The sequence below is a fragment of the Abramis brama genome (genome assembly GCF_963993115.1).
Source record: "Abramis brama genome assembly, chromosome: 3".
In the NCBI taxonomy this organism is placed as follows: Eukaryota; Metazoa; Chordata; class Actinopteri; order Cypriniformes; family Leuciscidae; genus Abramis; species Abramis brama.
In genome coordinates this window covers 39,181,854-39,197,103 of record NC_139965.1, presented here as the reverse complement: position 1 = coordinate 39,197,103, position 15,250 = coordinate 39,181,854, and the positions used below count along the sequence as shown (strand labels likewise).

The window sequence follows — 15,250 nt, the reverse complement described above, 5'->3', positions numbered from 1 at the left end:
TGTTTGATATAAAAAGCTTGTGTTAATGCATGTCACAAGTGATTTGCGTTAATATATTGTCTGTTACATCAGCAGTGGTTCAATTAGCTACATTAATGCTTAATTGCTGAAAGAAATGTCTCTCTCCAAATATTTTCTTTCATTCTCTACTGTCCTAGCTGTGGAAACTGTAAAAAATTATTGACTGCTCTTTGATCTAATTGTTCTTTCTCTCTGTGTGTGTGTTTGTGGTCGTGCAGCCAGCATGAATGAAGCAGAGGTGGACAATGCTGGAGATGGTAAGTAGTGATGCATGATCATGATTTTCGAGGGCCGATTCCGATTATTTTACAAGCTAATTGGCCGATTTCGATACCGGTTGCCGACCTCCATATTTTTCTTACAATATTTCCAGCATCACAAACCGTGATCTTGTTGTGCCTGATATAATATTTTCTGAGCTGGGGCATCCTCTCCTCTCTGCATCCGTCTTCAGTGTGTCCCGTCTCTGACGTGTTAACATCCAGTTTACAGACTTTGTAATATTTCCACAGAAATGTTATTTTGGGAAATGATTGCAGAGAACGGTAAAAATAAATAAAAAATCGAGTTCTGATTTATGGCAGGTCGACCTATAAGTGAAGTAAGTGGTAAATGTGTGTTGTCATGCTCGTTGACTCTCCATCAAGTGTTCAGACCTCCAAAAGAAGATTCACCCCTTTAATGACTGCATCAGCTCTCACAATATGACACCTCTCTTGTACTCCTGTGATTTGCTGTGGTGGGCTGATGGATGCTGTTGTAGAATAGTTGGTGTCCCCTGCTTGCAGTCCCACTCAGCCTCTCATATAGTTTACCTTAAGATACCTTAATAAATCGCCCTCATTTTTTCTTTTTTTTCTGGTGAGTTGTAGGATGCAGATGGAGTATTTACTTTTACTCTTACTTTATTTTATTTTTATTTTTTTATATATATTTGGTTTTAGTATATTTGTAATTAAGCTGTTGAAAATATAAAATTATTTTTTAGTGACTTGAGCAACACTACTGGTGCAATGTGAATATGCATACAGCAAAGGATAGTAACAGGGATTATTTGTGTTATTAATTGTGGGTCTGTTTTTTTCTCTCTCTTCAGTGTTCTCATTTCCTGCTGTCCCTAATGAGGACAATCTACTCGGTGTGAATAAGCCACTGCCCAAACAGTTATGGGAGGCCAAAAAGGTGAGTACATGTCATGAGGACTAGGGATGTTAAATGCAAAATTTAAAAAGTCTTTTTTTCAGTCTGTAATACTGAGTAACGACTCATTTGGGGACTCATCCAAAAAAAAAATTTGGATTTTGGATCAAAATAGAAGATCTGTGCTTAGACTGATTAGACATTTCACTGACCACTATTACCAACAAAATAAAGAGCTGTGTTCAGTGTTAGTTCAGTTATTTATTCATTTTGTTTAGAAAAAAGGTATCAAGTATTGATTTAAATGATTGTGTACTCTGTAGGGCTGCTTTTTTTATTTGACATTTCTGTTATCATGTGTTGGTAACAAACTCCCACTAGCTTTCATGCTTGGGGTTGCCAGATGTCAAGAGTTTAAATCCCCCAAACAGAGCTTTTCTCTCAAAAAGATTTTCTGCCCAGTGTTTTACTTAATCTTCCCAACCTGGCAATTATTCTCTCAAGCTCTTTCTGAGCTGCAAAAAAGCTGTAATTGACCTCTATATTTTGCTTATATTGTTTTGTCTGTTCAATGTTTTGCGCTTTTAAGAAGTATTTCAGAGAAGTAGTAATTAAGTATTTAAAGTTTGCATGAAACATTTTCTCTCTTATAGTGACGTATATCCAAGTATTCTTGAATTAGAGAAAAAAGTAGAGCGTGAGTGCGTGACTTAATTTTGTCCATCAGGAATTATTGGATCATTGGATTGTTAAAATTTGCTAATGGCTGCGATTATTTAAAGCTGAAGTCAGCAAGATTTTTTTTATCATATTCACTGAAACCGACACTATGCTCCGACAGAACAACATAAATCAGCCGGTTTTAGAAAAAAACCCGCGCTTCTACCTCCACCTGGAGCCTGTTATTTGTTTTGCACAAATCCACCGCTCCCAGTTCTTCTGGTCTAATCAGCGCAGGGTCACGATCACAGTTCGTGCACGCCACAGGTCCCCCCTCGCGCACGTTACAATATCACATGCACACGCCTGAAGTTCACAGGTGTGTTGGATTGTACGAAGCGTGATGGCGGAGAGAAAATCTGCTAACAAGCTTCCTGTTCCTCGGTTAACAACCAGAGCTAGGAGGTCCAAAACAACCAAGGAAAAGAAAATTATGCTTTGATGCTGAAGAGACGGGAGCGTTCAAAGAAAATCTGGTGCACACGCACTGACGAGCACAAACTCGATGGGAGGGTGCTCGGTGGTAGTGGGGCAGGGTCATGAGAGTTGGCTAAGTCCCCTCAATCTGCCAGACTTGCCGACTGCAGCTTTAATGTGACTGACAGGTTACTGGAGGGACTGAAACTTGGATACCTTATTACTTAGCCCTCGCTTCAGTATACACATTATCAGAGAAGAGATGTTGTTATAGGTTAATGTTTTAATGGCACAATGTGTTTTTATCTTTGTTTTGTTTTTTTAAATGAATGATGTGCATGCATAAATCACTTATAATAAACACTGCAACACTGCAAGTATTGATTTGAGTATGATGCCATTTTGTCTTACTAGGTTCAGTGGTACTAATTGATTCTTTGTAGATGGTAGGTTGTTAAATGTATCTTCTTCGGTTAGTGTGAACGTTTAATTCACTTGTTGCCTGGTTGCAGGTGCAGTCTCTGTCCTCCCGGCCAAAGTCCTGTGAAGTGCCTGGAATCAAGTAAGTCAAGGGAAATTTGTGCGTGTGTGTGTGTGTGTGTGTGTGTGTGTGTTTATTGATATTTGCTGTACATTTAAACATCCTGAAATTGTCTGTCTCTTTTTCTCTGCAGTATATTCCCATCTCCAGAGCAGAATGCTGGTCTGTCTCACTACCAGGGCACGTTAAACACTGGCGGGTCTTTGCCTGACCTCAGTAACCTGCACTTCCCCTCTCCGTTGCCTACTCCGCTGGACCCCGACGAGGCTGGATATCCCAACCTGAGCGGAGGCAGCAGCACCGGCAACCTGCCTGCAGCCATGATGCATCTGGGCATTGGAAACTCACAAGGTCAGTGAGGTTGACTATATCTGGCATAAACAGCCACATCAATACTTGTGCTGGTTTTCACACATGCGTAATCTTATTCACGCACATTCTAAAGATAAAAAGAGTTTTTGTTTGTGACCAAATCGTTATTCAAGGAGTCTCATTTGCTGTTAAAGCATCTCCTGGCTTCAGAAGAGCCTGGCTGAACACTTTAGTCTTTGTTTAATGGCACACTGTAGGCTTACACTGTAGGCGCTTTCTGGGGAATGAATGCCATGTGTTTTCTAAAGGTCCACATCCATGCAGAAGACTACAGCTCTCCTCCTCTCCCGTCCCCCCTTTTTAAATCCATCCGCCATCTGATCGCTCTCTTTGACTTCCATTCTCTTGAGCTTTATTCTTTCCATTCGCTCTCATGTCTGGGAACAGGGTGTGCTGGGATGTTTCTGCTGCCCGTTTCAGCTGTGCTGCTCGCTCATTGGCTGATCCCCAGAGACACAGGTGACCTTTAACCCCTGAATTGGCTGCTCATAAACGGCTCTTTTCTCTCTCGCTCTCACTGGTCCAGTAACCTGCAGACAATTGCTCAGTGTCTTCTCTGAGGAGTGGACATCAGGACAAGAGCCGGCCTGCACGCTGTGACTCATAAAGCCATTATTGGTTTATCTCGGTTTCATTAAGGCAGTTCAAGAAGAACTTTTGACCTCCGAAGCTGATTATGTCTTGTTTGTTGTCCTCTCAGGGCTGTCATCCTCTCTAAGCAACCCTTCCATCCAGGCGTCCCTCAACAACTCTCAGCTGCACTCATCTCTCAGCAATCCATCGCTTCACACGTCCCTACGTCTCTCCTCGCTGTCCAACCCTCCTCCAACGGGCATGGCGAGTTCACCCAGGAGGCGGCCGGCACCCATTAGTCCTCTGACGCTCTCTCCAGGGGGTGATCAGAGACGAAGCCTGAGTAAGCAGCTCTCCCCGACAATGTCGCCCTCACTCTCTCCGATCACACAGGTGAGAAGGTGCTCATTAAACGCCTCACATAACGTCTCACATTCTGCAGTGGTATCTTTTCTCAATATTCATCCAAAAGATCACAGACTTCTTGTATTAAATTGTACAGGGCTCCAGACTGAATCTTGTTAGACTCCACTGGTGCGACTACACATAAAAAAAAATCTTTTTCATTTTGCACTACCATTTTCTGCTGTGTGCGACGAATGCTGAAGGGCAAATACTTAGATGTGCGGTTATACAGCACTAACAAATGAACCATGCAGCACAGAACCAATTATCTGCACGGCATGAGTGGATATCAAAGGTTTGTTTATTGTGAATCTTTGAATAGCGCCCTACTGATCAGTTTTGACCCCGCAAGGCATTGTAACAGATTTCTGTGTTGAATTCAAATGCATGCACTGTGCAACACTCAAATTGATCTGGACCATGTGGTGCAGCCACATGAATTCAACACCAGATTCTCTGCTACAAACTGTGGTAATTCCAAATGGCCATGTTGATTCCTAAAATCCCAAGATTAATCTATTGCTCTGTGCCACTGTTCTCTTTCAGTGTTGACTCTTTTAAACTGATTATTTTTATGGAATCATTTAACTAGACTTTCTATACTCTTTCATGGGAGTTTATAACTGAAGTTTATAATTTATAATAACTGTACTCATTGTTATGAGTTTGCACAAGAAATGCAATCTAAAGTTTACTTGAGTTGGTATCCACAGAGCAGTTATAGAAATATACACTACCATTTGGTTGTTGTTATAAAAAAGAAGTCTCTTATGCTCGTCAAGGCTGCATTTTAGGGCCTGTTTACACCTGGTCACTCATGTGCTTTCTTTGATCGAATAGCTATCCGATTTGTTAAAACATTTCCATTTACACTTGGCCATATAAATGTGTCTTAGTGGAGTTCACGTCAGCGAAAGCAACATATATGAGCATGATTCTATTTATCATCAGTTAATTTCAAGGTCAAAGACTACAATAAGAGAGAGAGCTGCATCAGGACTTGAAAGATCATTTAGTCCCACTGCTTTTAATGAAGATGATTGTGTGTTGAGCTTCAGGATGTGACGCCAAACTTTTAGTTTCATTTGCAGCAGTATGCGCTTGAAGAGATACTCAGCTACTCGTCTGCAGAGGGCCATATCTGTGGCAATGTGTGTTGCAGTAGCGCTGTCATATCTGGCTACCAGGAGCCGGTAATAACATGCTCTTACACATTTTTTTTTGTACCATCTTGGGAGGAGTAAAATTTACATATGTGATTTCAACAACCAAATGCATTTACACTTGTCCAGTTTTATTTGAAATGCGTCTCAAACCACCTCTTGAAGTGGTTTGAGTGATCATTTTTAAATCTGTCTCGAAAGTGTTTTGGAGGGTATCTACACCTGGTCTTTTCACAATTGGATAGCTATCAGATCAGAGAAAACACATAAAGTGACCAGGTGTAGTCAGGTGTTTTGTTATAAAAAAGGGGGAAAAGCATCATAAAAATGGTCAATATGACCTGTGTACTTTCAAAGTCTTCTGAAGTCTTACAACTTTTTGTGTTTGTGTGATTTTTGTGTGTGCAGAACAGACTATGAAACCAGGTGTAAACTGTATAACTCAATGCCATCGCTCTCACATTTAAAAAAATATATATTTCTTTACTTTATTTTGTGGAGCGCTGTGTTTAGAAATATTGCAGCTGGTTTATTGTTCGTTTCTGGTGCATACCGTAGCCCAGTCAAATGATTTTTATAACTTTCCTGTTTTCTTTAGGGGGTTGCCTTGGACACCAGTAACTTGCCAATGGAACCGCCCCCTCCCTACCCCCATTACCAGCAAACCCAGCAGCCCCTGCAGCAGCAGCAGCAGCAACAGCCTCCCCAGTCCCATCAGTCTATTCAGCAGAGCTCCCAGCATCCAGGGGTGCAGCAGCGACAAACAGGTGGCCAACAGCAGCAACAGCAGCAACAACAGCACCAGCCCGTGTCCCCGCTGCAGAACGTCCCACTCGACTTTAATTCCAGCGCTGTGAGTTCCAATTGAAATCAGCTGTTAATAGAGACAGGGCTCTGAGGGGAGAGGCTAATGTTCAGCTGTTTCACAGGCTGGTTATTTTTGGCAGAACAGGAAAACACTGAAACATATTAGGATCAGCCAAGACTGTAGAAACACTTGGCACTATTTCCGGCACTATACAATGTAAATAATGTCATTCCAATATGAGATATACAATCCTGGGGGCCTATACCATGAAGCCGGTTTTGGTGGATAGCCAGGTATGTTTCAGTTTAGTTTGCGCCAATCCGGGGTTTTAGGCACTATGAAAGTGGCTCAGATTTTAGCTTTGTTCATCACCATAGTAACTCTCCACAGCTAACCTGCTCCGTTGCAAGTTATGTTCTAGGTAAGAGATCTATGGGGTGAGATTTCGGTCACAATTCTGCGCGCGCAAGATCACATTTTGAGCGTGCAAAAGGGCATTTCGCACGCGCGTGAACTGAGTTTTGCGGAGAAATGTTCGTCTCGCAGATAAGAAAATATTGCGAGCGAACGAAAATCAATTTTGCATTTAAAATAAGTATTTGGATGTGCGCGGACGTTCTCTTTCGCGTGTGCAAAGTTTCACTTTCTTGCTCCTTTTTTAGTCTCAGTATAAAATTTAAAATATATATTTTCCCAAAATAAGTGTTGTAGTATAACCTTCAGGACAGCAGTGATGTGTGAACTAAATTAGGCAACAATACAGTGAATTACAGCAAAGTTATTGAATATTTTCATAAAAATCATTAAAAAAAATAATAAATTTACAATTGTATATACAACTTTAAAAAAAACATTTTTTCCAAAATAAGTGTTGTAGTATAACCATCAGGACATCAGTGATGTGTGAACTGAATTTGGCAACAATACAGTGAATTACAGTAAAGTTATTGAATATTTTTCATAAAAATCATACATTTACAGTACAATTGTATATACAATTTAAAATATATATTTTACCAAAATAACTGTTGTTGTATAACCTTCAGGACAGCAGTGATGTGTGAACTGAATTTGGCAACAATACAGTAAATTACAGTGAAGTTATTGAATATTTTTCATAAAAATCATAAAACTTCTACATTTACAATAGTATATACAATTTAAAATCTATATTTTCCCCAAAATAAGCGTTGTTGTATAACCCTCAGGACAGCAGTGATGTGTGAACTGAATTTGCCAACAATACAGTGAAGTTTTTGAATATTTTTCATAAATGCAAAACGATATTTATACAAAATAAGTCTTGTAGTATAACCATCAGGACAGCAGTGATGTGTGAACTGAATTTGATGACACTATAGTGTGTGACAGTGAAGTTATTGACTGTTTTCGTAGTAACGCTTTTCGGGTTTTGCACTTTTCAGACGGTCCCTTCGGATCTGTCTCGCTGCCGCCTGCACATAGAGATCAATGTATTTTGTCCACTGCGAGGGAAAGCTCGTTTGGATGAAAATTAGGTTGTAGCTGCTTGTCTACATTACTACGATTAAAAAGAGGTGTTATTTGTGCAGTAACAACGTTTAGCTCACGAGTTATTGACCCGGGAAGTTCGAATCTGTGAATTTACTGCCAACTTTACTCAACTGCACTAGTTCTCTTCCGCAGTCGGTGATGCAGGGAGTCTTGTGATTGGTTTTCAAGCCAGCCAATCAGAATTTAGCAGTCTCATCTCTGATTGGCTGGAATTATGGCATATTGTAACGCTGGGTTGTGTTGAGCAAGTGAGCCGTCTGCGTTTAGAGAGCGCTCACGGCTGGAATGAAAGGAGCAAGAAAGTGAAACTTTGCACACGCGAAAGAGAACGTCCGCGCACATCCAAATACTTATTTTAAATGCAAAATTGATTTTCGTTCGCTCGCAATATATTCTTATCTGCGAGACGAACATTTCTCCGCAAAACTCAGTTCACACGCGTGCGAAATGCCCTTTTGCACGCTCAAAATGTGATCTTGCGCGCGCAGAATTGTGACCGAAATCTCACCCCATAAGATCTCAAACCGAAATTGGACCAATCAGCTGTGAGCAAATGGACACTTGTCTGATGCAAAAAAGTCATTCCCCGTTACTCTTGCTCCAAATTAAAGGTCATTACATACTAAAAGATTTTTAAATAAAAAATTGTCTGGCTTTTAGCAATGATTATTAATTAAGTTATTTTCTATAATTATTATACCCCTAATTCATTATTATTATTGTTAAACATTTAGTTTAAATGAACATATACAGATATTATGTAATATAAATAAGCATGTCCGAGTCTCTGTATACCTATATATATTATCAACTACATCACAACTTTCACTTGCGCTGATATGGCAAGATATTTTCTTCTTGCTGTGTAAATGCATTTATGTTGAATTGCACAGATGGTGAATTGCAGAGTTTAGTTGAGTCTTGGGTCAGAAAACCTAAACAATATATATATATATTTTTTTAAAACCTACACAACCACATGTTGTTTGGGAGGTTTCAAGAAAAATCCTCCTCTCTCATCCAAAAACAAACTCCAGCATATTCAGTTGTCAGACACGACTGGAACTTCAAAAGGGACGAGATTATATGGTCAGATGAAACTAAACAAAAAGAGCTGTCTTGCAGAAAATTCAATAGATGGGTTTGGTGCAAACAGGGATAAAAAGTGTCCCATGCATGCCCACGGTTAAATATACTGCTGGATCTTTAATGTTGTGGGCCTAATTTTTTGCTGGAGGTCCTGGACATCTTGTTCAGATACATGGTATTATGGATTCTAGCAAATACCAACAGATAAAAAATCAAAACCTGACGGCCTCTGCTAGAAATCTTATAATGGGCCGTGGTTGGATTTTCCATCAGGACAGTGATCCAAAACAAACATCAAAATCAACACAGAAATGTGTCACTGAGCACAAAATGAAGCTTCTGCCATGACCGCCCCAGTTCCCTGACCTGAACCCTATAGAAAATGAGTTGGCTGAACTGAAGAGAAGCACCAACCTGGATCTGCGAATCTGAAGGATCTGGAGAGATTCTGTATGGAGGAATGGTCTCTGATCTCTTGTCAGGTGTTCTCCAAACTCATCAGGCATTATAGAAGAAGACTCAGTGCTGTTATATTGACAAAAGGAGGTTGAAAAGGATAGAATAAAAGCCATTAATTGTGTAACGTGTTTTGGAGAAAAAACATTTATTTCATAAAGAGGATTAACAATGCAGATTTATTTTCACGGGCTTCTTTGTTCATATTTTCCAAGGATGCCAATAATTCTGACCATGGCTGTATATAGTGTGAACATGTTTATAACTTCTTCTTGCTTCTTTTTGCGTGCAGCACAACAGCATGGCAGCATTCTTTAACGATCCCTTTATGGAGCTGCAATTCTCCGGACGTCAGTCCAAGTGTTCGTCCTATCAGGTAAACGTATAAGCTCCTGCAGTGCACTCTGGTTCCTAAGTTGCTCATCTTTTGTCTTATAAACACTGTAACAAATATGTTGCATGTGTTTAAACCGCAGGATCAGTATAACATGTTGGAGAATGTCATGAGCTCAGTGGCCGGAGGATTTGACCCTTCCTCCAACCTCTACTGCTCCCAGGCTGCCCTCATGGGCTTGGGTGGTAGCCATGGCAACCTGCAAGACCACCATCAGATGAGGCACAACATGCTTTACTCTAATTGTGGAGGAGGAGTGCCCAACATCATCCTTACAGGTACAAGCTCTGATTCAAAAAATTAGTCTCATTCATCTCATTCATGGACTATTGTTTTTATGTAACTGGCAATAAAAGGGAAATGGTAATAGCAAGGAAATGTCACTTTCAAAAGATATCCTAGTTGATTATCACGTAGTCGTCCAACATCTGTTTAGTTTATATAGTTTAAAAAAAAAACATTTCATAGGGCTATTTTTTTTTTTTTTTTTAGAAAGACGTCTTATCCTCACCAAGGTTGCCATTATTTGATTAAAAATACATTATACCATGGTCTGGGTGAATACTCGATTCTGATTGGCTGCAGGGTGTCCATTAAAAAGTGATAATGTACACCTAGGAAAGGCGTCCCGTCAATTTGCCTGATGACAGTTCTAAATGATTGCGCTGGCTCAAACTCATTGATCAACTGCTGCGGTCGGGTCGCTGTGGCCACGTTGCTTGGCAACGCCTGTATACGGGAGATATTAAATAGTGCGCTCGACTTAATAAATAAAAACCCTCACGATTTTTACTCTAAAACACATTAAAGTATTATTAATTGATTAAATATTTCTTTCTTTCGTAAGTGACCATGGTATAAGCGGGTTAATGCCCTTCGAGGTATCCATTGTCAGGTATTAATGGACTTCGGCGGAGGCAAAGGTTGCTCCGCTGCGCGTCGGACGGTTCACGCCTCGCCGTCGTCCATTAATACCTGATAATGGACACCTCGTCGGGCATTAACCCTTACGTAATATAAGTATTACTGTGAAATAATATTATTACAATTAAAAATTATTTGAATATATTTTAAAATGTGATTTATTACTGTGATCAGCATCAATTACTCCAGTCTTCAGTGTCACATGATCCTTCAGAAATCATACTAATATGCTGATTTGCTGCTCAAGACATGTTTTTTATTCACATATCATTTTGAAAACGGTTGTGCTGTTAAATATTTTTGTGGAAACTGACTTTTTTTTTCTTCTTTTTTTTCGGATTCTAAATAGGAAGTTCAATAGAACAGCATTTATTTGAAATATAATTCTTTTGTAACAATATACATTTCTTTGTTGTCCTTGCCGAATAAAAGTATCAATGTCTTTAACAACAGAATCTTACAGACAAGTGGCAGTGTACATATGAAACAAATTGGTGTCTCACTGCATTTGTTTTGAGTATCCCGACACAACCGTTTGAGTCTTAATGGTATGTGGAGTTAAAAATAGTGTCTTGAGACCTCAGTATTGTGTTCCAACATAAGAATGTGTCTTATGTAAATGCCCCAGAAGAAACGCGTCTGATTGGGGCCATGCCAACCCAAAATCAGTTAGATTACACAGAGTAAGACTGGTCTTTCAGGTGACCAGCTGGAAAAAAAAAGACAAGTTTTGCACATCTGTTCTTTCACATCTCCTGTATTCACTCACGATTCTGCTCTCTCTCAGACGACTCCAATCCCAACCTGTCTAAGGACATCAGCAGTGTGTTGTCTGCAGTGCCAGAGTGTTTGGACTCAGAGGGAGTTTTTCCACTGGAGGATGAACTTCGTATTGAGCCGCTCAGTTTGGATGGACTGAGCATGCTCAGTGACCCTGATATGGTCCTCCCTGACCCCTCAGTAGAGGACAGCTTTCGAAGTGACAGACTTTAAAGAGCCACATCATGCATGTATACATACATACAAGTCCATGGACATGACGACTTAAGCACAGAACCTATAGCACTCAGATTTCTACAAACATATACAAAATATCTTTTTTACGTTTTCTTAAACACAAGGCGCATGCATAAACACTACATGTTGATATAAAACGAATCATCAAGTTCGCATGATCCACCCAGATGCCGTCTCTCAGTGGCCGCCATCGCTCAGCATGCTCCATCTGCCTCCCGAGACAACGCTCATCACTCAACAGATGTGTGAAACCAATCTGGACGCATCACAGTTGCTTTGACCTGTAAAGACGATGAAACAAACAAACATGCTTAAACGAATGAACCTGCCGTGTATCTACTCCTAGTGCCGAGTGACAATCAGAACACCGAAGCCATAGCAATGCCAAACCGATGGCTGGTTCGGACCGTTGCATTGCTCTTATTCAAAGCCATGCAACCAAAACAAAATGAATGTGCTTGTTTTACACAGTGCTTTTTAATGTTATCGTGTCACACCAGCTTTCAATGACATTTCGATAGCAGCAAACGGATGGGACGGTCTCGAACGTGAAGACGACAATGTGACGTGTTATGGAACAGAAGGAGTCGACAGCCGGCCTAATACCAGCCCATATTGATGCACCAAATGCTGTGATACGAGACACCAGCAGGATGGGTTGAGCCTCCCCCCCTCCCCACCCAACCTTTGTTTCAGTACCAGGACTAGAACGCGCTTGGTGTCAGCCGCTCTATTGAATCGTCTGGCTCGGGCTACTGAGCAGACACATCTAAACTAACCAACAGCCTCTGGCGTCACTGCCTGAAGTTTAGAGCATACGCTAAGCTAACCGCTTGATTTTGCTGTGCGTTAGGTTCGCTGACCAATCAGCGTTCACCTTGCTGGTCTGTGAGCCAAAGCAACTTGTACATGCTTCAGTCCTTCATAATGTGGCCAGTCCCCATCATTCAAATGATAGAAGACGAGTATTCATGAGATCTCCTCCTTCACAGTCACATACTGGGACGGAAGAGTCTAGATGATGTGTATAGAGCATTATTTTGCATATTTTTTGTATAAAAAGAAAAAACTATGAAAGAGAGCTTTGCCACATATATATGCCTCACAATTTTCTGACTAGAATGTATTTTTGAAACAGAAAAAAAGGGCAAACTGTTTACAAAGATAAAGTTTAAGAGCTACGAATTGTGAGTAGGCGCTGAAATTTTTATGATTTTGGTATAAATCTAAAAGAAAAAACCTTTGTATCTCGCTGACATTGATCCAGTCCATAGTTAGCTAGAAGCTTTGGCTATGCAGAACTTTAGCACAGGACTGTCTCAGACGGCTGGAACAATCTAGACCACAAAAAGGAACTATTTTATGTGTATATTTACTATATCTTTGTGCTTATTTCAGATTTTATACAGACTTGTAATGCGGCTTCTAATATGTCAGTTGTATTTGTACTTATGTTCTCTCCCTTTGAACTTTTGTTGTGGATGTCTTCTTCAGTGAACGTTTGTCGTGATGGTATTTTTCACCGTTGTTCAGCATGGGCCCTCTCTCTGCAGCTCTGATCCTTGTGAGGGTTTTTTTTTTTACGGGAAAAAAGACACTTTGGAATTTTACAACGTCTTTAAAAGGTGTGATTTGTGGACGTGGGACACATGTATCATTGTTATTGCTCGTGTTTTAAGTTTGCACTGATCTGAACAAAATTGATCTTTTGGTTTTTAAGAAGCAAATTCTGGTGTTTTTGTTTTGCCGAAGATGTTATTTCCAATGACGTAAAGATATCCGCTTGATGTCACGCTGTTAAGAGGCCATGTTATGCATTTGAGGACTTTGAAATGAATGCAGTATATTTTGTGAACGGCTAGATTCAAATGACCAAATATTTTGAAATGAAGAATATAGTAAATATAGATCTAAATATAGCTCAGGAATGTATTTTTTCACCAATATCGTGAGTGGTCTCCTGCCTCTTGACTGCCAGATCCGGGCAAAATGTTCCCAGGTTCCCAGAGAAACTTTTATAGCAAAGATCCGATAAGTTGAAACGCACTCTTCTCTCTGTTTTGTTATCTGTGTAGCTTTCTATTCCAGTTACAGAGTTGGTAATAGAAAGCAATAGCAACGTTATCTGTGCGCCATGTCCACAATTGTTTTAGTTTTTTTGCTTTTGGTGTGTATTTTTGCATTCATCAAGGTCATTGTAGAGTTTTGGTCAAAACCATCTTGTTGGTCAAATCAAACCAGGTAGTCTTGACTAAAATTATTCCTCTTTTTGTTGTGCATTGTTCATTGTGGTCCAAGTAGGCAAAAAGAGAGGACGATTGACACAAGCAGAGATTTAAGGTGCGGTGACTTTGCTTAATTTGGCGGGCAAAACGGTCCATTGTCTATTATCAATAGTGTTGAGATGTATGAAGCACACCTAACACTTTCAAACCAAGCAGCTTTCTCAACGCGGTGAATCCGCGTGACTAACTTGAACCCGTCACAATGTCTTTCGCCCTCTCGTGAAATTCCAAATCGCTTAAATTCCTATTGAAATGACTGGATTTCGACAGCAAAACAATGCCGAACAACATAAATGTGACCGCACCTTAACAAATGCCTTTATTTAGTATCGATAAATCTGGTCTCCCATGTACAAAAGGCAAAACAAGATTTGGCTTTCACCCCCTGCAGCTGCAGTTTCTTTTTATTTTGTAATATTGTTCTTTTAGATGTATTATAAGCATCTATTATAAGAAGAACATGATTATGGGTGATGCAGACACACTCTGGGCTGTTGAGCATGTTACTGCATCCTGTTTCTGCAAAAAAAAAAGAAAAAAAAGTCTATATAACTAACATCTTATAATCGTCTCTCTCATTCTGTCATCTTCCCAGTTAACTTTAAGTTTTTCATAAATGTTAACAGTGGCATCAGATTATAAGAGGTGGGAGTGAAACGTTCTTCAGTGGTTTTTATTGGGTCTGATGGTTTGTTTCAGCCCCATCTCTCTCTCTCTCTCTCTCTCTCTCTCCCTCTCCCCTTCTCCTGCCTTATTCTTGCTCTTGACCACTTGCTGTCCCTCTGAGTGTACTGTGATACTTTTTTTTTCTTTTTTTTTTTTTCTTCTAATTTTCCATTTCCAGGCCCTGTGCTCTAATGGCAAAAAAAGGTGTTTATTGGCTTTTTTTTTTTTTATATATAGTCTTCATAACAGTCTTCTGTTTATAGAAGGTATTTTTATTTTGTCTTTTTTGTCACCTTTTTAAAAATGTACAGTTATATTATTTAAAAAAAGATTTTCTTGTCCACTAGTGTTACTTCCTTTTTTTGTAATATGCCATATTGAAATCTTTCTTTTTCTGACATTACAGATTTGTTATACCAGTGGTTTCCGGTCCTGGTCCAGGGGACCCAGAGCACTGCACATTTTGTGTCTTCCTTTTTTAACACGCGTGATTCAGATCATCAGCTCATTATCAGAGCTCCATGAGAGACGAACAAAATGTGCAGTGCTGTGGGTCCCCAGGGCCTGGATTGAAAACCACTGTACTACACCACAAGGCGTTTGGTTTGTGAAGTATGTTATAGTGCTTTCCTTTGATTTAATATAAACAAATAAAACTCTTTACTGTCTCAGACACCTGCTGTGAATTTTAATTTCTGTGACAAACTTTCTGGTTTCAGCCATTTT

General features: G+C 39.9%; 1 protein-coding gene across 4 annotated transcripts in view; it reads left to right on the top strand.

Moving 5' to 3' along the window:
* Nucleotides 1–15,197, top strand: part of crtc3 (CREB regulated transcription coactivator 3) — a 48,522-nt gene extending 33,325 nt beyond the window's left edge. For 2 of the 4 annotated variants that reach the window (XM_084107609.1, XM_084107608.1), the window contains 9 exons: nt 240–278; nt 1,118–1,203; nt 2,811–2,860; nt 2,973–3,190; nt 3,912–4,177; nt 5,951–6,205; nt 9,531–9,614; nt 9,715–9,910; nt 11,344–15,197. In XM_084107609.1, coding sequence (XP_083963735.1) covers nt 240–278; nt 1,118–1,203; nt 2,811–2,860; nt 2,973–3,190; nt 3,912–4,177; nt 5,951–6,205; nt 9,531–9,614; nt 9,715–9,910; nt 11,344–11,549 — 1,400 coding nt within the window. In that variant the 3' untranslated portion in view covers nt 11,550–15,197. Of the gene's footprint in view, nt 1–239; nt 279–1,117; nt 1,204–2,810; nt 2,861–2,972; nt 3,191–3,911; nt 4,178–5,268; nt 5,383–5,950; nt 6,206–9,530; nt 9,615–9,714; nt 9,911–11,343 lie in introns of all 4 variants that reach the window. The other 2 variants (XM_084107607.1, XM_084107606.1) reach the window with 2 other exon arrangements.
* The last annotated feature ends 53 nt before the right edge of the window (nt 15,198–15,250 follow it).